Source organism: Rhinopithecus roxellana, chromosome 15, assembly GCF_007565055.1.
Source record: "Rhinopithecus roxellana isolate Shanxi Qingling chromosome 15, ASM756505v1, whole genome shotgun sequence".
Taxonomy (NCBI): domain Eukaryota; kingdom Metazoa; phylum Chordata; class Mammalia; order Primates; family Cercopithecidae; genus Rhinopithecus; species Rhinopithecus roxellana.
The window spans coordinates 12,079,892-12,103,322 of NC_044563.1; the positions used below are offsets into that span (position 1 = coordinate 12,079,892).

The 23,431-nt window shown below is 60.0% G+C and overlaps 1 protein-coding gene across 2 annotated transcripts; it reads right to left on the bottom strand.

Moving 5' to 3' along the window:
- Positions 1 to 460: 460 nt before the first annotated feature.
- On the bottom strand, positions 461 to 21,967 carry CDC42BPG (CDC42 binding protein kinase gamma). 2 transcript variants are annotated; one of them, XM_010363979.2, is made up of 37 exons: positions 21,327 to 21,967; positions 18,756 to 18,847; positions 18,592 to 18,675; positions 17,509 to 17,604; positions 17,080 to 17,228; positions 16,460 to 16,553; positions 16,007 to 16,207; positions 15,628 to 15,876; positions 15,064 to 15,143; positions 13,903 to 14,000; positions 13,728 to 13,808; positions 13,411 to 13,514; positions 13,130 to 13,309; positions 12,773 to 12,862; positions 12,510 to 12,631; positions 12,357 to 12,429; positions 12,059 to 12,165; positions 11,861 to 11,975; positions 11,441 to 11,589; positions 11,278 to 11,366; positions 10,950 to 11,002; positions 10,763 to 10,861; positions 10,625 to 10,684; positions 10,256 to 10,361; positions 9,842 to 9,975; positions 9,620 to 9,759; positions 9,444 to 9,525; positions 8,533 to 8,749; positions 7,236 to 7,298; positions 6,513 to 7,112; positions 4,757 to 4,854; positions 4,599 to 4,683; positions 4,350 to 4,470; positions 4,119 to 4,236; positions 3,737 to 3,860; positions 3,536 to 3,621; positions 461 to 1,572 (listed from the first exon to the last, which is right to left on the bottom strand). In XM_010363979.2, the coding sequence occupies exons 1-37, from the start codon at positions 21,484 to 21,486 to the stop codon at positions 1,516 to 1,518; spliced, it is 4,656 nt and encodes a 1,551-aa protein (XP_010362281.2). In that variant the 5' UTR covers positions 21,487 to 21,967; the 3' UTR covers positions 461 to 1,515. The 2 variants fall into 2 exon arrangements, with proteins under 2 accessions (XP_010362281.2, XP_030774625.1); XM_030918765.1 differs by lacking the exon at positions 6,513 to 7,112.
- Positions 21,968 to 23,431: the final 1,464 nt, after the last annotated feature.

Here is a 23,431-nt window from a genome sequence, read left to right on the forward strand (position 1 = left end):
CAGCCAGTTCACTAAATTCTTGGGGTCTCTGGCTGCTGGTTGATTTTGGACAAAGTGAGGCAGGAGATGGGAGGGAGTGAGGTGGAGGAATTTATTTCCTAGGCTGCCTTTCAGCTCAGCCATGGTCAAGTTCTACCAAAAGCCAGAGCTCCTGTCGAGTAGCACCACTGCCTCTTCCTGCCTGGGTGGTCTGGGGTTCCTAACAGCTCCTCTCTGCTGTCCAGGCCCTGGGGCACTGCCATTCATTGGTGTGTTCCCTTAGCACTGTGCATGCTTCTGTAAACTGTCCCTTCGTTAGTAAAGTCACTTCATCTACCCCATTTGAATGTCACCTGATTTGCGAAAATGCAGGGAAGACAATCTGGTCTGTAACTGTCTGTGACATCTTCACTGTTCCCTCCATTCCTAATCACCCACCTTCTGAACCCCAAGAGGACAGATCCAGGCAAGGAGGCCAGCAGCTTACAAAGCTGTCTTTATTGGTTTCTTGCTGCCTCACAGAGCATCAGGGTCTGTCCCTCCTGGGAATGTGGCATTTGAGGAGATAAATACTTATTTTGCCCCCCACATTTCAGTCGGGGGAGGTTTAATAAAAATAGTAATATAATAACAATATAATGACTGTGATCAATAGTAAAATGCCCCCTAGGTTCCCCTAATACACAACTGGTTGAAGCTTCGAGAAAAAGGGCCCCCATTTCTGGGAAGGGCTAGAGTGTGCCAGGAGACCCTCCAGTGGCCCCCACTGGGTACCCATCTCCCACCAAAAAGCCCTTATAAATACCCTCCCCATCCCGTCCCTGTCCAGGATTCTCTTCCTCGATGGGAGGATTGGCCCACCGCATCCCTCCCCAGAGAAAGGACCCTTTGTTCACCAGACTACCTCTCTCTTCCACCCCCCTTTTTGTCCCTCTCCCCTCTTCCTCTACACGGCTTCCACCTCCTTCCAATTCCTATCACCTCCTCCTCCACTTCCTTCCTCCTATCCTGTCTCTCACCTCCTTTGCCTACATCCTTTCTCTCCTTCTCTATCTTCCCTTCCTCTGGATCATAGTCTGTTTTTCTCACCCAGATACTGAGCAGAGACCGGGACATGCCCCATCTTGTCTCAGCTGGGAGTCAGACAGTCCACAGATAAGACCCCCAACCTGTTCCCAGAGACCCAGTCCCTCTCCATCCCTCATCCCAACTCTTACAAGCCTCTGGGGGCTTGGCACTGGACACAAGAGCTTTGGCACAATCACCCCGGACACCAGGACAAAAGGAGCCATTCTATTCCCAATGGCTTAGAAAGGCTGGGGCTGGGAACAGAGAGGTAAGGCAGGGAATCAGGACTGGGAGTCAGGACCCCCAAGTCCTGGGAAACCAGGCAAGCCTTCCAGTCATTGCCCAGCCCGGGCCCTCCCTGAGTCCGAATTTCCATGTCCCGGACCAGCCGGAGTATGGCATTCCTCAGGTTCTTCGCTCCCTCATGTCTTTCTGCCCTGGGATTGGGGTGGGCCCTAACAGAGGGCATCAAGGAGAGCTCTCCAATTCAGGGGATAGGGGGAGGCTTCGGGGCCGTTCTGAGACCTGCAGGAGAAAGAAAAGGAAGTCGGGGGGTAGGATCAGGGAGGACTCTTCCCTCACAGGGCCAGTGGCTCCTGGAGGCCCCCTTAGGACCCATCACCCACTGTATCAGGGACCCTGGAGGAAGCCAGATGGGAGGTGGGGAGTGGAGGTGGTAAAAGGGTCACTGGAAGAACCTGGAGAACTCCTACTTAACCTTGAATGGACTCAAAGTCCATTTTTTTTTTTTTTCTGAGACAGAGTTGTGCTCTGTCGCCTAGGCTGGAGTGCAGTAGTGGCATGATCTTGGCTCACTGCAACCTCTCCCTCCCAGGTTCAAGTGATTCTCCTGCCTCTGCCTCCCAAGTAGCTGGGATGACAGGCATGCAGGCATGCACCACCATGCCTGGCTAATTTTTCTTTTGTTTGCTTTTTTTTTTTTTTTTTTTTTGAGACGGAGTCTCACTCTCACCCAGGATGGAGTGCAGTGGCATGATCTCGGCTCACTGCAACCTCCGCCTCCCAGGTTCAAGCAATTCTCCTGCCTCAGCCCCCCAAGTAGCTGGGATTACAGGCATGCGCCACCAGGCCCAGCTAATTTCTGTATTTTTAGTAGAGACAGGGTTTCACCATGTTGGCCATGCTGGTCTCGAACTCTTGACCTCAAGTGATCCGCCCGCCTTGGCCTCCCAAAGTGTTGCGATTACAGTGGTGAGCCACCGTGCCCAGCCTCAAAGTCCCGTTGTTCATTCACTCCATTCTTCCTTTAGTCAATACACATGCTTTACTCTGGGCAGAAGAATGAAGCCTTACCCCCACCACCAAGGAGCCCACAGTCAAGGGAGGAGAACAGGCCCCAGAAGAAACCCACGGCACAGCAGGAGCTGCAAGGATGGTGTGGAGGGAGCGGGGTGGCAAAGGTGGCACCAGCCCCAGGGAGGCAATGACTACCTGACCAAGCGGCCAGGAAGGCTCCTTTGAAGATGGTCCTGGTGGGTCACCTGGAGGGCAGTCTGGTGTTGGTGAAGGTGAAGATAGGTGCAAGGCATTCAAAACAGAGGGGACTGCAGGGGCGAGAGCCTGCAGGCATGGAAGAACATGGCAAGTCCCAGGGTTCCGCGTGGCCTGGTGTGACAGGAGTGGGTGGACGTGTGTGCTAGAGACAGTCAGTAAATGTGTATGCTGGATGTGTGGCTGCAGGGGGAATGGGAACCTCCCCAGCTTCTCTTAGGTTTTCCCCTGTCCTCATTCAGAATGGATTGCTCCCTCCTCTGACCCCCCAACTCCCTGCTGTGGACTGGGCCTCTGTTAAGAATCCTAAGAGTGGCTGGGCGCGGTGGCTCACGCCAGTAATCCCAACACTTTGGGAGGCCAAGGCAGGTGGATCACTTGAGGTCAGGAGTCTGCCCAACATGGTGAAACTCCAAACTCCACCTCTACTTCAAATACAAGAATTAGCTGGACATGGTGATGCATGCCTGTAATACCAGCTACTTGGGAGGCTGAGGTAGGAGAATCGCTCGAACCTGGGAGGTGGGGGTTGCAGTGACCAAGACTGTGCCACTGCACTCTAGCCTGGGTGAAAGAGTGAGACTCCGTCTGGAAAAAAAAAAAAAAGAATCCCAAGAGCTCCCCTTCTGTGGCACCTTCCCCATGCCAGGTGCTATGCTGAGCCCTTCGCAGGTATTATCAGCTCATCCAGGCCTCCCAGGAACCATGTCATTTTACAGGTGAGATAAGATTAGGGAGGTTGGGCACTTTGCCCAGAGCCACACAGCTGGAACAGTCAGAGCCAAGATTCCCACCTAAGCTGGCCTGCCTCCAGGATCCTGCTGGTGCCCACTGGTGGGGTGAGACAGGTAAGAAAATCGAGGGCAGGGATGGGCTCAGCTTGTTCCCTAGCCTAGGTCCCTGAGCAAGGCCTAGCACAAAACAGAAATGTCTGACGTTTGAATAGGGGACGGACAAGCCTCCCGGACCCGCTCACCTGCATTAGGGAGGTTGCAGGGCTCAGCGATCCCTGGGGGCAGGACACAGACTCGCTGGACAGGGATGTCCAAGGTTTCTTCTTCACTGCTCCAGCAGCAGATGAGGAGACAAAAATACCAAGATCAGATTTGAGGGATCCAAAGGGGGTGTAAACTTGGGGTGGGAGGTAGCACACTGGAGGCTGAGGGGCTGTCCTTACTGGCGTCTGCGTCTCCACCGAGGCCTTCGCTGCCCATGGAGGCTGGGCGCCGCAACGCCTCGGAGAAGCTGTGGGGCCGCTGTGGGCCGGAGCCGCGAGAAACTCGGCCCTTCTCTTCCAGAGCCTGTTGGTTGACAGTGCGGAGGGGCTGGAACCAGGAAGCACACGGAGGCCAAGAGGCCCAAGGCACAACAGACCAGGACAAATGAATGCCACTGGGCCCCCAGCCTGGATGTACTTAAGTCCCGGGTAGCAGAAGGGTAAGTCCCAGGCCTCCGGGCCCAGGTAATTACAGAGGCCTGTGATTGGCTAGAGCTCACCAGAGGCCGGTGATTGGCTCAGCCTCACCAGAGTAGCTTGTGATTGGCTCCAGAGGACTAACCCGGGACGTGTCCCTGGCGCCTGGCCGCCCGTTGGCAGGGCCCACGTGTACCAGGTGGTTGAAGTTGGTAGGCGGTGAGATGAGCTTGGAGCGCACAAAGGGGTCCTTCAGCATCTCCCTGCGGGAGGAGAAGGCGTAGGGAGTTGGTGGCGAAGCTCCACCCTCCCTTCGCCCCGCCCACAAGCGGAGGAGGCCCCGCCCAGCCTCAACCCCCGCGTGGTGCACGCGCACCTGCGCTGCTGCTTCTGCTGCTCCTCCGACACGCGGAAAAAAAAGCGGCGCTTGCTCTTGGTGCGGAACAGCTGGCGCCGGGTGTTGTCGGTGAGGTCCGGGATGTCGAACTCGTCCTTCTCTGTGGGAGAAGCGGAGAACTGGTCTGTGCTCACACGTTCCTGGGGCCCAGTCAGCTGGTGTTCAGGGCCACACAGCCACACGTGCGCACTGGTGAACGCACACACTCGTACACGCGAACTCCCTCACCTGCCAGCTGGTTCCTGAGGTAGGTCAGGCGGACCTTCTCGGTGCCATAGAGGAACAGGGAGCCCTCTGGATTGAGGGGCCGCACCTGAGGCAGCAGGCACAGAGGTCAGGCCACGCCCCACCCCTGGTGCTGCCCCAGGGCTCTGGCGGACCCTCACCTTCTTGAGCGGCACGGTCTGCACCCATTCTGCCCTCCTCACGTCAAACACATCGATGGAGTTCTCGCTGAACACTGTCAGGTAGGGGGCCGCGTACCCTGCGGGCACGCCATGCACCTCTGAGCTGTTTCCCCCTCTGTTTCACAGGGAACACCTTGTCCCCAGCCACAGCACAGTAACTACCACACCCCACGCTAAGGTCCTTCCTCGGAAGACTCCCTGTCGCCCCGCCCAGCCTCCACATCAAATCAGAGATAACCCTGGACCACTCACCACATGCCTGGCTCAGTTCTAAACACCACATGCTTTTCCTCCCTTAATTTTCTAACAACTCCGAGCAGGTACTATTGTTATAACCCCCAATTTCCAGAGGAGGGAATGGAACCCCTGGAGCCATGTGATGGTCAAGGTCAGGTAACCCAGGGGGTCCTGAGAGCTGCGATTTGGCCCTGGGCAGCTTGGGTGGTATGCAGCACCCAACCCGCAGGCCCCACCCCAAAGAGCCATTGCTCACAAAGGACACTCTGCCCCTCTCTTCCAGCCCTTACCCATCATGCTAGTTATTTGTGCATGCACCAGACTGCCCCACCGCCTCATTCATTCACTCACTCACTCACTATTCCACCCATTCCTCCAAACCCGTCGCCCCTGGAGTGTGCCAGCCTGGGCTGGGTGCTTGATGTGGATGAGGAAACCAGCCCCGGCCCATTCTGTGGGACCCCAGTGCACCAAGCCAGTCATGAAGTGGAGGTGACGAGAGCCACGACACAGGTCTGGATGGAGAGGCAGTGGGGCAAAGAGAAGGAAAGGACCAATGATGGGGAGGCAGGGCGGGGAGCATGAAGGCAATGGTGACCACAGCAATCGCAGCGGCCATCTTTGGAGCGCCTACCAGCTCCAGGCCCTGAGCTGACACTGGGGCTGGACCTAGTTAAGAGTTTGCCAGGTACAGGCCAGGGTTGGTGGCTCACACCTGTAATCCCAGCACTTTGGGAGGCTGGGCAGGATTGCTTGAGTCCAGGAGTTTGAGACTCCCAGCCTGGGCAGTATGGCGAAACTCCGCCTCTACGAAAAAATACAAAAATTAGGCCGGGCGCAGTGGCTCACGCCTGTAATCCCAGCACCTTGGGAGGCCAAGGCAGGCGGATCACGAGGTCAGGAGTTCGAGACCAGCCTCGCCAACATGGTGAAACCCTGTCTCCACTAAAAATACAAAAATTAGCTGGGTGTGGTGGCATGTGCCTGTAGTCCCAGGTACCAGGGAGGCTGAGGCAGGAGAATTGCCTGAACCTGGGAAGTGGAGACTGCAGTAAGCCAAGATCACACCACTGCACTCCAGCATGGTGACAGAGTAAGACTCCTCTGTCTCAAACAAAACAAAAATTAGCCAGACGTGGTGGCACACACCTGTGCCCCCAGTTACTCGGGAGGTTGAGGTGGGAGGATCACTTGACCCCAGGAGGTAGAGGTGGCAGTGAGTCGAGATTGTGCCACTGTACTCCAGCCTGGTGACAGAGGGAGACCCTCTCTCAAAAGAAAAAAAAAAAAGTTTGCTGGATACAAACGAAAGGAGAGCGGCCCAGGCAGGAGAGGACCATGAGCTCAGCATGGAAAAGGAAGGTCCCCTGCAAGCCACGGAGGCCAGGACAGGGTGTTGTTGGGCTGGAGGATGCAAACTGGCACCAAAGACCTCCAATGCCAGGCTCATGAGTTGAGGCGGGACCTTGTCTGCACCCACACACTGAAGGTGCCTTACCCCAGCCCATGGGCGCTGCTGGCCATAAGAGCTCGTGGCCACGAGACTTGCGGCCTGTGCCATCCACGTAGATGCCAGCAGTGGTGAAGAGTAGCAGGAACTCACTGAGGCTAAGCTCCACGGCACCCAGTGCCTCACCCAGGCCCCCGCGGGATGGTGGCAGCTCCTCAGGCACCAAACCGGCCCCCAGCGCCAATGGCGCAGCCTCGTTGAGCAGCGGGTAGAGCGCAAAGCCACCGGCAGCGCCCACACATAGCCGGTCGCCCAGCAGCTCCAGGCTCTGCACAGTGGCGGGTGCCTGCAGCTCACGGATACGGCGCTGCCAGGGCCCAGGGCCCGGGCCCAGCTGGTAGCAGAGCACCTGGCGCTTGACGGCTACACAGAGCACCGGGGTGCGGGCCTGCAGGATGCTTCCAGCTGCCAGTGCCTGGCAGCCTCGAGACTCGGGGATCTTGGCACCTGCTACCTCTATGTTCTCCAGCTCCGCCAGGGCAAAGAGACGCACACTGGGGCCGCGGCCACACAGCACAACCAGCAGGCCTGCGCTGGGGCTCAAGGCCAGCTGCTGCACGCGCCGGCACTCCCCCACCTGGAAGATGTCTGCAGGGTTGGCGAGGGGAGAGTGTCACTGGCAGGTGGTTGAAAAGTGACCCGTCCCCATCCTCCTCGGCCTGCTGGGGCTGCCCCTGCCCACGCCCACCCTAGCCCAGCCTCGATGGGTACCGTTGCTGTGCAGATGGATGACAAAGAGCCCCTCCTCGGTGCCAAGTGCAAGTCGATCCTGGTCTGGTAGAGGGAGGGAGAGGGTCAGAGGTCAGAAGCCCACTCAATGACACGGAGATTGTGCAGTCCACCTGCCTTGCTGTGCATGTTTCTCTTGAGGAAATGGGGGTGGCAATAATCCTGCTATCCCTGCCTCACTGACCCTTCTCTCCCAGTCTGGACAGGCTCTTTCAGAGGGGTTGGGGTAAGGCCCATCATCTTGAGCTGTGCGATTTCAGGTAAGTCATGTCACCTCTCAGAACCTTGGTTTCCTCTTATGTAAACTGGGGACAACGATGGTACTTTCTCAGAGTGGCTCTGAGGAAGCGAGGAAGCGGGGAGGGTTCAGCAGATCCCCTTGCTCAAAAAATCCCCTCCCCTCTGGTTCCCGACTGCTCCAGGGACCCACACAACCTCTCCTGTGGCTCCTGCCCTGAGAGCAGGTGCTGGCTCAGGGCCTCAGCTGCCGGGAGACGCCGAGGAGCTCCGTTTCATGCCTCTTTCCCAGCCTCAGTTACAGAAGAGCCCTGCTGAGCCCCAGATTCAAGGCTAAGCACGAGTGAAGCTCTTGGCAGCTCCACCCAGGAGATGTTATGAGGCTCTGCGTGTTCTACAGCAGTCCCCCAGTGCCCTAGCTTGTAGTGAGACAGCCAGGACTGAACCCTCATTTCTCTCTTTCTAAAGCCTTTGTTCCAGCTGGGCATGGTGGCCCATGCCTGTAATCCCAACACCTTGGGAGGCCAAGGCAGGTGGATCACCTGAGGTCAGGAGTTCGAGACCAGCCTGGCCAACATTGTGAAACCCCGTCTCTACTAAAAATACAAAAAGTAGCCAGGCAAGGGGGCACATGCCTATAATCCCAGTTACTCTGGAGGCTGAGACAGGAGAATTGCTTGAATACGGGAGGCGGAGGTTGCAGTGAGCTGAGATTGCACTGCTGCACTCCAGCCTGGGCAACAGAGCGAGACTGTCTCAAAAAAAAAAAAAAAAGCCTTTGTTCCTTCCGCTTCCACTCCCTTGAGATTCTTTTGGAAAAAGCAGAAACTGAGGCACAGCGAAATGGAGTGGGGATAAGCCAGGCCCCCTACCTGGGGGCCCAGCCATGCACACAGGAGGCTGGAGCACATAGGTAGTGCAAGGCAGTCTGTGTCTCGTGGCTGCAGGGAATGGGCAGTGGTGGTGGCCCTTGGGACTGTTCCTAGACACCAGCACTCCTGCAGGCCTGGACTGCTCCCTCCAGTCCCCTCCACCAGCTCACCGAGGATGGCAGCACAGAGCGTGTGGGGCAGCAGCGGCAGCCCATTGTCATAGGCCTCCTTGAGTGTGTACACGGGCCGGGGTCTTGGCCGTGCGTCCAGCAGCAGCCGCTGCAGCTCACCCAGCACCTGCAGCCAGCGCTCCCGCTCCCCCTTGCTCTCCGCCAGCAGCAGCACAGTGCACGTGGTGGGCGGCACTGCCAGCTGGGAGGTTGTCACCTGTGGGCAAGGACCCAAGCTGAAGGGCTGTGGGCCAGAGCCATCTGTCCTCCCTCCCTTCCTGCCTCCAGCAGCCGCTGTGCCCTGGGGGCCTAGCGTGCACTGTCAGCAGCAGGGAGTAGGCCGGACAGGCATACAGACAACTCCAGAGCCCTGCGACCAGCGCCATAATGGGGCAAGGACAGGCCTAGTGGGAACAGAGGGCCCCAAACTCGGGCCAGGAGGTGAAGGATGACTTCCCAGGAGACCAGACATTTCTGCTGGAGCCTGAGGGACGACTAACTAACCAGCAATAGTCAAGTTTAGGAGCTGGGCGCCAGTGCAGGGCCAGCAATTCCGTGCAAAGACAGACGTGAAGGACCGAGAATGTGGTACACACAGGCACGGGGCACCCTCAGAACTGGAGAGAGCAAGGTGTGGCCAGAGCAGAGAGAGGTGCCAGGGAGAGGGCTGGGGAGGCCTGCAGGGCCAGATCCTTGGGGCCTCAAGGGCTAGGTCAGGAGCACCCCGCAGACGATGGGAAGCCACAGTGGATCCGAAATGAGGTAAGACCCGGCCAGGTGCTCTCGTGGAAAGCATGTTGTGGTTGTGAGCTGGCCCAAGAGGGCAGTATGGAGTGGGCGGACAGTGGCCAGAGTGGGAACAGCAATGGGGAGGTGGATGGTGGCTGCTCCATCTCATCCCAGGCACTCACCCTAAAGATGCGTGGCAAGTCCCTGGATTGGGCATGGATGACATCAGAGGCCAGAACGGGAGTAGCCGAGAACTGGGGGTCCCTGGGAGGTTCACAGAACAGGTCAGAGGTCTCCCTGTCCCTGACTGCCCACCTCACCACTAGTCCCTTACCCCATGCCACTACCTAGCACCCACCTCAGATCCAGGACCTGCAGGAGGGCCCCGCTGGGCGGGCTGAGCCTCGGGTCAGGGGCGTCAAACAGCAGCAGGCGTGAGTCACTCAGGGCAGCAAACACCCGCTGCCAGCCCCGCCGGACGCCTGAGGGCCGCGGCACCTAGCGGAAAGGCAAGCATAGGAGGGCTGCAGGGGCCCTCAGCCCCCCATGCCCGTCTTCCCCTCCCTCGGCCCCCACTCACCGACAGGAAGCCCTCATAGGCAGTGCCTGTGCCCGTTTCGGGGTGTACTCCCAGGGCTGTGCGGAGGAGGTCAGGGGGCACGGGGCAGGGTGGGGCCTGTGGGGCACAGGTTGTGTGACAAAAGTAGCCGCAGGCTGTGGGGAAAGTGGAGAAGGTGGATGAGGTGAGGCTGGGAGGGGACAGCCCCAAACCAGGACTGGGGCATGTCCAGCTTCCCTGAAGCCACAGTGGCACCGGAACTGTCCCTAATTCCTCATCGAGTGAGAAAAGGAACAGAGCTAAGCATAGGAAATTTGACCAGCAGGTGCCAGTGACCCTGGGATGGGAGAAACAGCCTGGGTGTGCCAGGGTCACACACCTGGGACCGTGGCTGGAGCATAGTGGGTGGGTGTGCGGTGGGGTGGGGACTCTCACCATCACAACCCAGGCCCTGGCGGCCCAGGCCCAGCATCAGCGAGGTACAGCGGAGACACTTGGTCGGGGATGGGAAGCTCCGGGGGCGCAGCGTGTGTGAGCCGGGCTGGGGAGGGGGACAGCCATTACCCAAGGCCTTCCAGGACCCCATGCCCCATCCCTGAGGGGTCAGGCGAGACAAAGGGCTGAGCCAGGTGGCAGTGACCTCCAAGTCCCAGCCAATCTATGGCAGCAGGCAAGCTCATTACTACCACCTCCACCCCAATTGTGCCTGCTGACTACAATGCACGTGGAGTGTCCCCTCAGGGCCCATTCAGCCTGGCAGAACTGCTTGGTGCCCCCACCCCGCTTGCCCCTCTGGGCACTGACCTTAGCAGGAAGACCTTCTGTAGAGGCTGTGTTGGCAGTGGGCGCTCTGGGGAACACAGCCTGCAGGAGGGCGAGGGAGCAAGTGAGATGGGCAGGGGCGGGGCCCAGCCCCCCTACTAGGGACCCACCTGTCCTCACCCCCATGCGCAAGCTGCGTCGGCTCTCTGGCCTCAGCTCTGGCTCCCCTCCATGCCTTGTGGCCTCTCCTGAGATGCCAGGGTCCTTGACAGAATCCTTCTGGGGATGGGAGAGAGAGAAGCAAAGTCAAGGTCCCTGTGCCTCTCCCAGGACTCCTCCCCAACAAGCCCCTCAGCCTGGTCCTTACCTCTGAGCTCCGGAAGGACAGGAAGGGAATCAGGGAGTTTGAGGGCTTGGTGTCTGCAAAAAGAGGGTAGGTCACTGGCCTGAGGAACTAGGGGCCAGGAGGGGCCTCAGTTCCCACCTCAGTAAAATGGGAAATGACCACAGGCGTGGGGCAGGGCTGGGCAGAGCAGGCACTCAAGAAGTGCTGGTCACAGATGATGGAGTAAGTGGCAGAGTCCAGGAACAGACTCCTGTCTCCACCACCCTGCCAGGCCATCGTGGAGCCCCCTTGGCAAACGGGAGGCCATGGGGTAGCCTGGCTCCGGGGCAAGCAGTCGGCAGCCACTCACCCCCTGGCCCTCGGGCTTGCAGCTCCTCCCGCAGCATGGCAAGCTCCTGCTGCAGGGCCTGGCTCTGCTTCTCGGCCTCCTGCAGACGGCTGGGGAGAACGGCAAGGGCTCGCCACCAGCCTCTGTGCGGGCCCTGGCCCCCAGCGCCTGCCCCTAGCCTCACCGCTCAGCCTGCAGCTGGGCCTCCTGCACCTGCGTCAGCCGCTCCTGCAGGCCCTGCTTGGCACGGATCTCAGCCTCCAGCGCTGACTGCAGCTCCAGCCTAGCCGAGGCCTCCATCTTCTGCAATCGCCGCGCCTTCCACTGGTGGTCCTGGTGGTCATGGAGCACCCGTATAAGATGGTTTCTAGGCCTGGCTGCCTCAGGGACCCCCTCCTACCAGAGCATCCTGCTACCCATGCCACCCGGCCAGGCTCAAAGCTCCAGTTCAGCCACTGACCCACTGCGAGGTCAGGGAAGCCACTATTTCTCGTGAGCTCAGTGTCCCCACCTCCAGTAGTGACCCTCAGTAGCAGGCATCCTGAGGCTCACGGAGGTCAGTGACTTGCCCAAGCCAGCCCCCAAGGGCATCTCTGGGGCTCACCAGTGGCCGGGCAGGGAGCGTCTGGGTGCCCACGTTCCTCAACGACTCCAGCTCCTCTGCCATCTTGGTGGCCAGGGCCTGCAGGTAGCCTCTTGAGACCTTCTCATCGTTCACCCTGATTGGGAAGGGGCTCAGGGTCATGGGCTGGGCCCTCAGTCTCGCCTGCATTCCCCACCCCGACCCACCCCCGGCACCCACCAGCTGAGGATGTCGGCGAGCTGGGCCTCCCAGTTGCTCTCCGTCTCCCGTCGCTCACCCTCCAGCCGCTGCTTGCTCTCCTGCTCCTGGGCCAGCTCTGCTTCCAGCTGGGGCCGGCCAGAGGAAAGGTCAGCCCCAGGCCCCAGCGGTCCTGAGACTGCTGTCTCCCTGTAGGTACCGGAGCACCCCAAGCCCCATCCATGTCCACCCTGCTCACTGGCTACAGCTTGCCCACCTGCCCACTGGCTCCCCATTGCCGTGTCCATCTGTCATGCCCTCCGTCCGTCCCCCTGCTCACCCGCTCCTGCTCCCGGCTCAGCCTCCGGTTTTCCTCCTGCAGCTGGCACAGAGCCTCCTCCTTACCACTCGGCCTGGGGAGGAGAAGGCCAAGGCCATGACTCCCTGCCCAGGCCGGGTCCGGCCCCTCCCTGCCCCCAGCTGCCTGGCTCACCTGTGGCTGTGGGCCTGCTCCAGCTGCTCTCGCAGGGCGGCCACCTCCTTCCTCAGTTGGGCCTCCTGAGGCCCACCCTCGGGGGGTCCCATCCCGTTGGTCTCAGAGGCTGTGTGGATGGTCTTGGGGACATGGAGGGGGTCAGGGCAGAGACCCAAGATGCCATAGCCCACCCGCCCGGGACACAGGCCTGGCCCTGAGGCTCTGAGTGGGGTCAGGCTGGTGGGGAAGCGCCTCTTGCCAAGGGAGGAGGACTTGACTACCTTGGCCCGGGAAGACTCCTCAAGGCGTTGCTCCCACTGTCCCTGCAGCTGCATCACCTGCCGGCTCAGGGAGGACACCTGGGCCTCCAGCTGTGAGGGGTGCAGAGGCAGGCCAGTGCCAACTCTGCCCTTGGCAGCCCCTCTGACCACCTTGCCACGAACTCCAGACTCTGCCAGCCACAGTGGACGTGAGGAGGCATGGACTCCTAGATTGCCCCGTCCCAGCCACTGTCCCCTGGGCCCAGCCTCTGCCAGCTACAACTGGGGGGCAGCATCTCCCACCAAACTCCCCATGATCCCTCCAGCCACACTGGGGGCAGGGCCCAGATGCTGTCCCTTCCCACCCTGGTCACCCACCTCCCTCTGGGCAGCCCGGGCTTCCTCCAGCTGGGAGCTCAGGGCCTGGGTCTGGAGAGCTGTGGCCGCCTCTCTCTCCTGGGCCTCCTGCAGCCTCTGAAGCAGCTCCTCCTGCCGCCCCTGGGCCCTGCAGAGCTCCTGCTCCTGAGCCTGCAGCCCTGCCCGACCCTCGACCAGCTCCTAAGGAGACAGGGGAGGGAGTGGGGAAGGACAAGGCCCAGAGTCAGGCATGAACCACCCACGGAGCCCTGGGCCACTCACCCACCTCACCCAACCCTCACCTGGTGAAGCCGGTCAAGCTCCTGCCGCAGGTCACTGTCCTGACCTGGGCTACCAGGTGTGGGCCCATCCAGCTGGGACAAGGAGGCCTTGTCCCTCAGCATCTCTGCCGGGAAGAGTCACTGAGACCTCAAGTGCTGACGGCCCCGGCCTCTCAGCCCGGGAGCAAGTCTCCTTGGCTTGTTTTCCATACACAGGTTCAGAGAGTGCAAAATGCTCCCCCAGGATCGTACAACGTGTCCAGGGCAGGGGCAGGGGCAGGGGCAGGATCTGAGCCCAGGTGGGACTCAGCCCTAGTGGGGGTGGGTGGAAGGGATACCTGACAGCCTCTCCTGTAGAGTCTGCACTTCCTTCCGTAGCTGCTCCAGCTCCCGATGGTCAGTGGGGGCATGCAGGGCCTCTGGAGGGGACGTGGTACCCACAGGTGAGTCCACTCGCGCAGTAGCAGCCCCTAGGGCCAGCACACCCAGGCCCGGCCCAGCCGCTCCCTGTACCTTGGTGCTTCCTGCTCAGCTCCACCTTCTCCTGCTCCAGACACCGCAGCTTCTGCTCCAGAGCAGCCCAGGCCTCAGAGCTGCTCTCAGGACTGTGACTGCGGGGGACAGGGGCCATGCATGTCTGTAGAAACCTCACCCCACAGAGTCTCCTTCATCCTCCCGGATCGAATCACTCATTCATTGTCAAACAGCCAGAACAGACCCTGCCCTCGGGAGACCCCAGGCTGGTTCCATGGGTGGCAGCCCAGGGCGGCGGCTTCGGGGCACAGGCTCCCAGTCCCCAGGCCCAGGTTTAAGCCCTCGTCCTGGCCCTTACAAGCTGTGTCACTTCGAACCCAATGTATTTTAGCCTCAGTTTCCCCAGGGGAAGATGGTGGTGACAAGGCCTCTCCCAAGGGCTGTCGAGGATAGGATGTGGTGACGGTGGCCCGGCTGGCCCCGAGGAGTGGGGGTCGGACCCATTTCCTTCCACCTCAGAGCACACTGCACCAAGACCTCACTGAGATCTCAGGCCAGCCCCTCGAATGGGGGTAGGTGGAGACCATCCCATCCATTTTTTTCTTTTTGTGACAGCGTCGCTCTGTCACCCAGGCTGGAGTGCAATGGCGCGATCTCAGCTCACTGCAACCTCCGCCTCCCAGGTTCAAGTGATTCTCCCTGCTTCAGCCTCCCAAGTAACTGGGATTACAGGCGCCCGCCACCACACCCAGCTAATTTTTGTATTTTTAGTAGAGACGGGGTTTCACTATGTTGGCCAGTCTGGTCTCAAACTCCTGACCTCAGGTGATCCACCTGCCTCGGCCTCCCAAAGTGCTGAGATTACAGCCACCGTGCCTGGTCCCTCCCACCCATTTTACAGAGCCACAAATGAGGCCCGGGAGCAGTAGTGGCCTTTGAACCCTACACCTCTGGCTCCAGGTGCAGCGTACCCTCGCCCTTCGTAGAAGGCACTGTAAGAGCCATGTGCAGTCACGGGACCCAGCGGGACCTGTGTGTGGCTTCACCAGGACCCTGAGGATGAGGGCTAGAGCACCTGCCATGTGCAGGCACTGGGGAGCCCTTCTGCCCTCCTTCCCAGGGCCCCAGTGGGCTACATGCCCAATGTGCTAGGTCAGGCAACCCTGAGCCTCCCACCAGGTGTGTGAGGACTAGCCTCACCTGCCCGAGGTGTAGGTGAAGCCCACAAATGGCAAGTGGTGGCCGGAGAAGGCCCCATGGGAGGGCGGTGGCAGGGTCCCCTGCAGAGGGAGAGGGAAGGAGAATCAGAGTCCACAGGCCGAGGCCCGAGGCCCCAGGAGCCCCCTAGGACCAGGTGCAACCTCCTCCTGCTCAGGTGGGAACTCGGTGGGGTAACACGGCCCAACCCAACAGACCCCCAGCTCCCATAAGTCTCCTAGGAGCTGCTGGGAGTTTTCTTCCTTATATGGATTCTAATTAATAGGATGATGCCTATGGTCAGACGGCCTTCCCTTGACACAGCCCACCTCAGTGCAGGCGAGCATGGGGATCCTGTGGGAGATGCTGCCCCACCCCAGTTTGGCTGGAAAAGGCTGGGCCAGGGGACGGCGGCTGGAATGGGTCAGTCTGGGAGTCCATAAATCATAAGCCCTGGTGTCTGAAAGCCTCATCCCCAGCCCACCCCAGGGGACTTCAGAGGGAGGGTTCCCCCAGCCAGCAAGAGGGTAAGGCAGCTCCCCTCCTGCAGTAGCCTTTGCCACTCACTGGATGGTTGAGGGTGTCATCATCCACGTCAAAGTTGGAGGTGTCCATGGGCCCCCGCAGCTCAGGAATATAGGGGGCCATGCTGCTCGCCAGCCGCTCCCAGTCCACGCCTTCGAAGAAAGGATGGTTCCGGAAGTCGTCCAGCCCACCACGGCCCAGCCGCTCTTCCTGGCGACACAGCAACTGGCGGATCAGGTCTTGGGCGCTGGCTGGCACGTCAGGCATGTCCGGGGGGAACTGCAGGTGGTCCTGTGGGTCAGGGGAGGGGGCAGGCTGGGTCAAGTGTCCAGGAACCCAACCTCACCTGCAGGCATTTCCAACCACACAGACTCGGGGGTCCCACTGCCCCCTCTGGAAGCTCAGAGCCTGGTGTCCACACCTCGTGGTTCATGATCTTGCCGTAGGTTTCCACCAAGGACTCAGCATAGAAGGGCGTCTCCCCAAAGAGCAGTTCATAGGCGCAGACTCCAAGTGACCACCAGTCACACTGTGGGCCATAGTGGCCCTTGCCCTCCTCCATGGCCTGCAGGATCTCAGGGGAGATATAGTCCGGCGTCCCTACTGCCACTGATGAATCCACCTGTGGGTGGTGGTAGTGGTGAAGCCATGAGGACAGCTTCGGGCTTGGCTGGGGGGCTGGAGCTGCTAGCCCCTTGCGATGGCCCTGTCACCCCTACGCCGCCAGGCTGAACTGCTGCCCACCTGGTGCCTGGGCCTCACCCACCTTCCCTGGGGAGCCTGATGCCTCTGCACTAGGCCTGGGGCCTCCCATTTTTCTGAGAGCTTGGCCTGCCTGGTATCCCCTGCTCCCATTCTGGAGCAGGGTCCTTACCATGCCATTGGTGTTGAGACGCAGGCAGGAGCCGAAGTCAGCCAGGCGAATGTGCCCGTTCACATCCAGCAGGACATTGTCTGGCTTGACGTCCCTGGGGGATGGCAGGCAGGGAGAGTGAAGGGCTTGACCTGTGTGTAAGTGGCCATTTAGGTACATGCCCAGGTGCACACGCACAGTGTGTGCCAGCACCAGCTCACACACATTCCTGTGTGTAGGTGCTCATGTGATGAGCAACGTGTGTGTGTGTAGATGATCCCACAGGCCAGGAGGAGGAAGACGGCTAGACTGTAGAAAGGATGTGTGGGGACAACCCTTGGAGGTGGCAGAGTGTGCTGTGGGGGATGCAGGAGTCAGACTTCCCCAGTGCAGACCACAGCTTGGCCGCCCATGAGCCGAGTCACCTTGAGACAGGTGTTTCCCTGTGCTAAGCTCTGACCCCCTCAACTGTAGGCCGGGGACAGTAGCAGCCCCTGCCACAGAGGGCTCTTTGATTCCAAGGAAGCACTCGGATGAGGCACACAGCAAAGCGCCTGGCACGTGGTGAGTGCTCAGCCAACATCAGCTGTCCCCAGCACAGCTGGCAGGGGTTGGGCAGGGCAGTGGGGTTGGGGCCCCACCTGTGGATATAACCCAGCTGATGCAGTGAGTGGATGGCCAGCACCATCTCAGCCAGGTAGAACTGGGCCAGCTCAGGCGGGAGACGGTCCTCAAACCGGCTCAGCAGCGTCAGGAGGTCCCCGCCGGCATAGTAGTCCATCACAAGGTACTGGAGGTGGGGGACAAGAATCAAACCTGGGGGAAGGGTGCACCCAGCCACTTCACTGCTGTCCCACAGGGCTCTGGGAAGGCAGGGCTGCATCTCCCAGCAGCTCTGGGCTGGCCAGTTCCCAGCCAGGGCTCAGGCAGGAGGCACCAAGCCCAGGAGATGGTGGGAAGTGGGAGTCTCTTGGTCCCAAGAGGGGTCTTTGGGCCCAGTGCCCCTGGCCCCAAGGGCCCTCTCCTGTGTCCCTAGGATGCTCCCCTCTAGCCCCGCCAAGTATCCTCACCAGGTACTCCTCGTCTTGGAAGGCATAGTGCAGAGTGGTCACCCAACGGCTGTCCCCTTTCACGAGCACATCCCGCTCCTCCCGGAAACATGCTGTCTGCAGCAGGTTTGGGGAAGTAAGGGGTGGGGTGGGATCAGAACCCAGGATGCCCCCCTTCCCAGCTCAGGGGATGGAGAAAGACTCTGTGAGTCTGGGAGCTTGGATGGAGGTCATAGCTCTACTGTCCCGTCTGGCTGCGACTGAGCCCAAGCCCACGCTCTATGGCTCTGGGCCTCAGCATGACCATATGGAAAATGGGAATGACTCTGGTTGCTTTCAAAAGGGTTTATTAGGCCTGTAATCCCAGCACTTTGGGAGGCCAAGGCAGGCAGATCACTTGAGATCAAGAGTTGGAGACCAGCCTGGCCAACATGGTGAAAAACCATCTCTATTAAAAATACAAAATCTTAGCTGGGCGTCGTGGCACACGCCTGTAATCCCTGCTACTTGGGAGGCTGAGGCAGGAGAATCCCTTGAACCCAGGAGGTGGAGGTTGCAGTGAGCCGAGATCACGCCACTGCATTCCAGCCTGGGTGACAGAGTGAGACTCCGTCTTAAAAAAAAGTTTATTGTAGGCTGGGCATGGTGGTTCATGCCTGTAATCCCAGCACTTTGGAAGGCCGAGGCAGAAGGATCACCTGAGTTCAGCAGTTCGAGACCAGCCTGTCCAACATAGCAAACCCTCATCTCTACTAAAAATACAAAAATTAGCCGGGTGTGGTGGCAGGTGCCTGTAGTCCCAGCTACTTGGGAGGCTGAGGCAGGAGAATTCCTTTAAATGGGAGGCTGAAGTTGCAGTGAGCCACTGCACTCCAGCCTAGTGGACACAGCGAGACTCCGTCTCAAGAAAAAAAAAAAAATTTAAAAATTAAATAAAGGATTTATTGTGAGAAAGATAACAAATCAGTGGCTGCTGAGGGTAGCACCCTTTGCCCGGTCTGCAGCCTTGCCCACCCCCCGCCATGCCCCACAGGCCCTGGCAGCATACGCCTCCCCCACACCCATTTGTAGGGTGCCCAAGGGCCCCCCAGACTCCACACTGACCTCAGCCCTCTTCAGCATCTCCCACTTGTGCAGCATTTTCATGGCAAAAATCTGCCCAGTGTCCCTCTGCCTCACCACGGCGACCTAAGGCCACAGGGAGGACCGGGGTGAGCCCAGCCTGGTGTGAACACCTCCTCCCCACCTACCCCGGGGCCTTTGCTCACCTCCCCAAAGGCTCCTCGGCCGATCACCTTCAAGATCTCAAAGTCATCTCTCTGCAGACGCAGTTCTTTCACCTTTGATACGAAGGGGCTGGCTGAGGGGACATAGGGCAGGATTCAGAGTGCATGCAGGGAGGGCTCCATTCCCCATCTCACCTTGGGCAAGCCAGGAGCTGCCACTCCTGTGAGCCCAGGCAGGGATGACCTCCCCAGGGACAGCCTCAGGCCAAGAGGTTGGCAGGAGCTGGTGCTCCTTTGGCCACGATCAGGAAGTGCGGAAGGTCAGAGGCCGGGCTCAGCTGACTGCCTGGTTCCTGGACCTCCGTGGACCCCTGGCCCCAGACTCTAGGCAGACTCCATCCCAGGGGCTGATGGGACTTGTAGTCCTGTCCAGTCCGCGGTCTGACTCTGCTTGGCCAGGTCACCCTGGGGACCATGGGGACACCATTCCTACCCCGGCTCGCAGTTCTTGGCCCCCTCACAGATTCAGGCCAGGGCCTGTCTTGGGAAACTGGACGGGTGACATTCCTCATCCCGAGAGAGGCTTCTCTCCCATTCAGGAGCTGTGGGCCTGGGTCCGGGGACCCTGTAGGCACAGAGGTACCTGGCTGGGGGTGAGGCCTGCAGCCCCTAGGGCAGGGAGGACAGGCTCTATGCTTCCCACGTGGGGCCCCTCAGTCTGGAGGCATGGATGCCAGTCTGCCAAGGTGCCCACGAGATTCACAAATAGGACCAAGATGCCCTTCCCTGGTGCCAGCACTAGCCCCTGAAGGCGTGAGTGCTCAGGATGCCTCCAGGCCTGATTGGCTCTCTCACTCCAAGTCCTGCCTCCCTGTCTGGACGAGGCTTTTGTCTGGTCAAGAACGTCCTCTTTCCTCACATCCCAGATACCTCCAGGAGGGGCAACTCCAGTCACTCCCAGACCCTTTCCAGACTCGGATGAGCCACAGGTTTTGGGAAGGAATTGGGTCTTAGGGAGGCAGGAGTGATCAGTCAGGATGGAGGGCAGCTGTAGTCTGGCGCCCTGCCTCAGTTTCCCCCTGCCAGGAGGTAAACTCCCTGCCAGCTGGGCGGGTCTGTGGGTGGGACAGAGAGCTGCTCCACAGGTTTATCAGGCAGAAGCCCGCAGCGGGGGCGGGGTGGAAACCTCATTACAGAAATGCATTGTCTCTTTCCCAGGTCTGTGTGTGGAGCTGGGGAGGAGCAGCCCCAGGCCTCCCTGTGGGAGTTGAAGCCAGCACCATAGGGACCCACCCGCCAGACAAGGGCCAAAGCCCAGGCCCACAGGCAGGAGGATCCAGGCCCTTGGACAGGCCGCCTAATCCTCTGGCCTCCCACAGGGCAAGGGGGCTCCGGGCAGGAGCAGGGACAAGTAGAGACAAGCAGGAGAGGAATGAGTCACGGCCCTTTGAGTTACCTCGGGAGATTGTCAACAGACGGCCCCCATGCCGGGGTCCCAGGCAGAGGCGCTGGAGGCAGTCAGGGAGGAGCACACGTGTGTGCAAACACACACACGTGTGTGGGTGTCATGGGGGGGTGACAACAACACAGGCAGACACGCATGGCATGAAGGCATCCCAGGGAGACAGGCACAGAGGCAGAGGCCTTCTGACTGCCTTGCTCTGGGTGGAAGGGTTGGGGCTAGGGGACAACTCCCTGGCACATCTGGGTGGCAGCATCCCCTTTTCCCCAGGCCTTGTGCCTGCCCAGAGCTCAGGAGCGCCAGGAACGCTAGTTGCCCACTGGGCAAACACCTGCCTCACCCCGCCCTGGCCAGGCCCCATGCCTTTTCCCCATGGCCCGGCAGGGTGTGACCAGGGAACCCTCCAGCTGGCGCCAGTGCCCACAGTGGGTTCAGGGTCACCCCGGGCCAGCCACTCCCAATGACTCAGATGAGTGTACCAGGAAAGGTACAGACCCATCTCCAGCCAGGCCCCCCTCCCGGGCCCTGGGACCACAGCCCCCAGGGAGCTTGGCCAGCAGCCTGAGTCCCAGGCTGCAGTGGTCTTGTACGCAGGGAGCTGGGGGTGTGTGTGTTGGTTGGGGGGAAGGTCTGCAAGTGTGCGATACCTACATACAGATCTGTGTGTTCTGCAGTGCCAGTGCGGTCGGGGTGGTCTACAGCGCTCTCTGGGTCTCTCCGTGAGCTGTGTGTCTCAATGCATCCGAGAGGAATGAGAAACAGACAGCTAGTGTGTCAGTGGGTGACATGCATGAGGGTCTGTGTGTGTCCTGCGTCAGGTGTGGCCTGTGAGCAGGGAATTCTGTACGAGACTCTAGGCGGTGTACTGGGTACATGCGTCTGCGGTCAACACCTGGGCACAAGTTCGTGTGTGCGTGCATGTGTCGGGGTCTCTGAGAGGGAAGGAGCGTGTGTGAGAACTGGAGTGACAGTGAGGTGTACAGGCAAGTGTGCGGGCCGCGGGGATCCGGTGGTACGCGTCAGGGCCACTGCAGGGAGACTGCGAGGGAAGCCCGTGGGGGTGCGGGTCCCTGCGGGAGAGTCTGCGGGTGCGGGGGTCTCGGCGCGATATCCCTAGGCCCGCCCCCGCTGCGTGCCGCCCCGCCACTCACCCCAGCTTAAGAACTGCGCCACGCTGCGCTCCCGCCGTAGGGGGCCGCTGCTGAGCTCGTGGTGCAGCGCCAGCAGCAGATCTAGAAGGCCGTCGAGCCCCGAGCCGCCGCCGGCCTCGCCCCGCGCCAGCCGCTCCAGCGCGCGCAGCCGCGCCTCCATGGCTGCGGCCGGAGCCTCGCTCCTCGGCTAGAGTCGGGCCGCCCGCATGCCCACCCGTCGGGCCGTCCGTCCGCCAACCGTCTGAGGCTCTGTCCGCGCGTCCTCCCCCCGACTCTCCCGCCCTCCCCGCTGTCACCTTCCTCCGCCGCCGCCAGCGCGCCCTCACCTGGGCGCCGCGCCCCGCCCCCAGACGGACGGGCAGGTGCGCGCCGGCCAATGGAGCCGCGGCTGGAGGTGAAGGTAGGGGCGGAGGCGCGCTGGGGCTGGCCCAACTCCCGGCCAGGAAGTGCGGGGGCGGGCCGCGGAGAGCAACTGACTTCTGCGAGGGGCGCGGTATTGCTTCCGCGGGGTCGGAAAGACCTCCCAGGTACCCGCGCGGCCCCAAACCCAGCCCTACCTGGGCCCTCGCTGGGCCCTGACCCAGGAGGCGCGGAGCACTACAACTTCTCTCGCCCCCTGGGCCGCAGCCGCCTTGCCCTTGGCTGAGGGAGAGGGGCTAGGGACGCCCGCGGCCCCGGAGCCGGATGGGAATTGTAGTTCGCGCTCTCCAGGGTTTGCCCGCGGTTGGCACCCATCGCCCACCCCCCCCAAAAAAATTTCTGAGTTTTACTTTGATTGTATCATTAGAGTTGACGTGGGAGACAGGAAGGTGGGGTAGGGATGGTCACGCCCATTTGGCAGATGGACACACTGAGGCTTGGGAAGGAGGAAAGGGAATTGAGGGACTGAGGACAAGGTGGCTCCCAAGTTAAACCCTGGGGTGGAGGTGGAGCTGGGCTGGTACCAATACCACAAGCGTTTTACGCTTCAGTTGGAGCAGGGCCTGAGGTCCGACCTGGAAGTGAAGGGCGAGGAGAGGTCTGAGATGGGCTGGAGGAAGTTGGGGAGGGGAGGGGCTGGCTCTGTCCAGTAGTATTTCTTATTTCTGTCCAGCTGTGTCCAGCTGGGATGGACCAGGCGCCATGAGGAGAGATCAAAGGGTAGGACATATCAGTGGCTTCAGACAACACTTTTTTTTTTTTTTTTTGAGACAGTGCCTGTCACCAGGCTGGAGTGCAGTGGCGCAATCATAACTCACTGCAGCCTTGACCTCTTAGGCTCCTGCCTCAGCCTTCTGAGTAACTGGGATTACAGGCATATGCCACCACACCCAGCTAATTTTTTATTTTACTTTTTGGAGACACGGGTTCTTGTTATGTTGACCAGGCTGGTCTCGAACTCTTGGGCTCAAGCAATCCTCCCATCTTGGCATCCCAGAGTTCTGGGATTACAGACATGGGCAACTACACCAGCCTAGACAACACTTTCTTTCTTTCTCTTTTTTGAGACAGGGTCTCACTCTGTCCCCTAGGCTGGAGTGCAGTGGTGCAGTCGCGGCTCACCACAGCTTCAACCTGGTGGGTTCAAGTGATCCTCCCACCTCAGCATCCGAGTAGCTGAGACTATAGGCTTACACCACCAGGCCAGGCTAATGTTTTCTTTTCTGAGATGGAGTCTCACTCTGTCACCCAGGCCAGAGTGCAGTGGCATGATCTCAGCTCACTGCAACATCCGCCTCCCAGGTTCAAGCAAGTCTCCTGCCTCAGCCTCCCAAATAGCTGGGATTACAGGCATGTGCCACCACACCCAGCTAATTTTTGTATTTTTAGTAGAGTTGGAGTTTTGCCATGTTGACCAGGCTGGTCTTGAATTCCTGGACTCAAGCGATCCGCCTGCCTCAGCCTCCCAAAGCGTTGGGATTACAGGCTCGAGTCACTAGCCAACGCGGTATTTCATTAAAAGACCTGTTTAGGGGTTTGCCTCTCCTCTTGTACTGAGACCTTGCTGAGATGGGGGCAGGATCAGGTTGAGGGAGGAGGTGTTCCATGAATGTTTGTAGCAAACAGGGTGTTTTTCCCCACAAAGGATCTCTCATGTGATTATTTATTTATTTATTTATTTATTT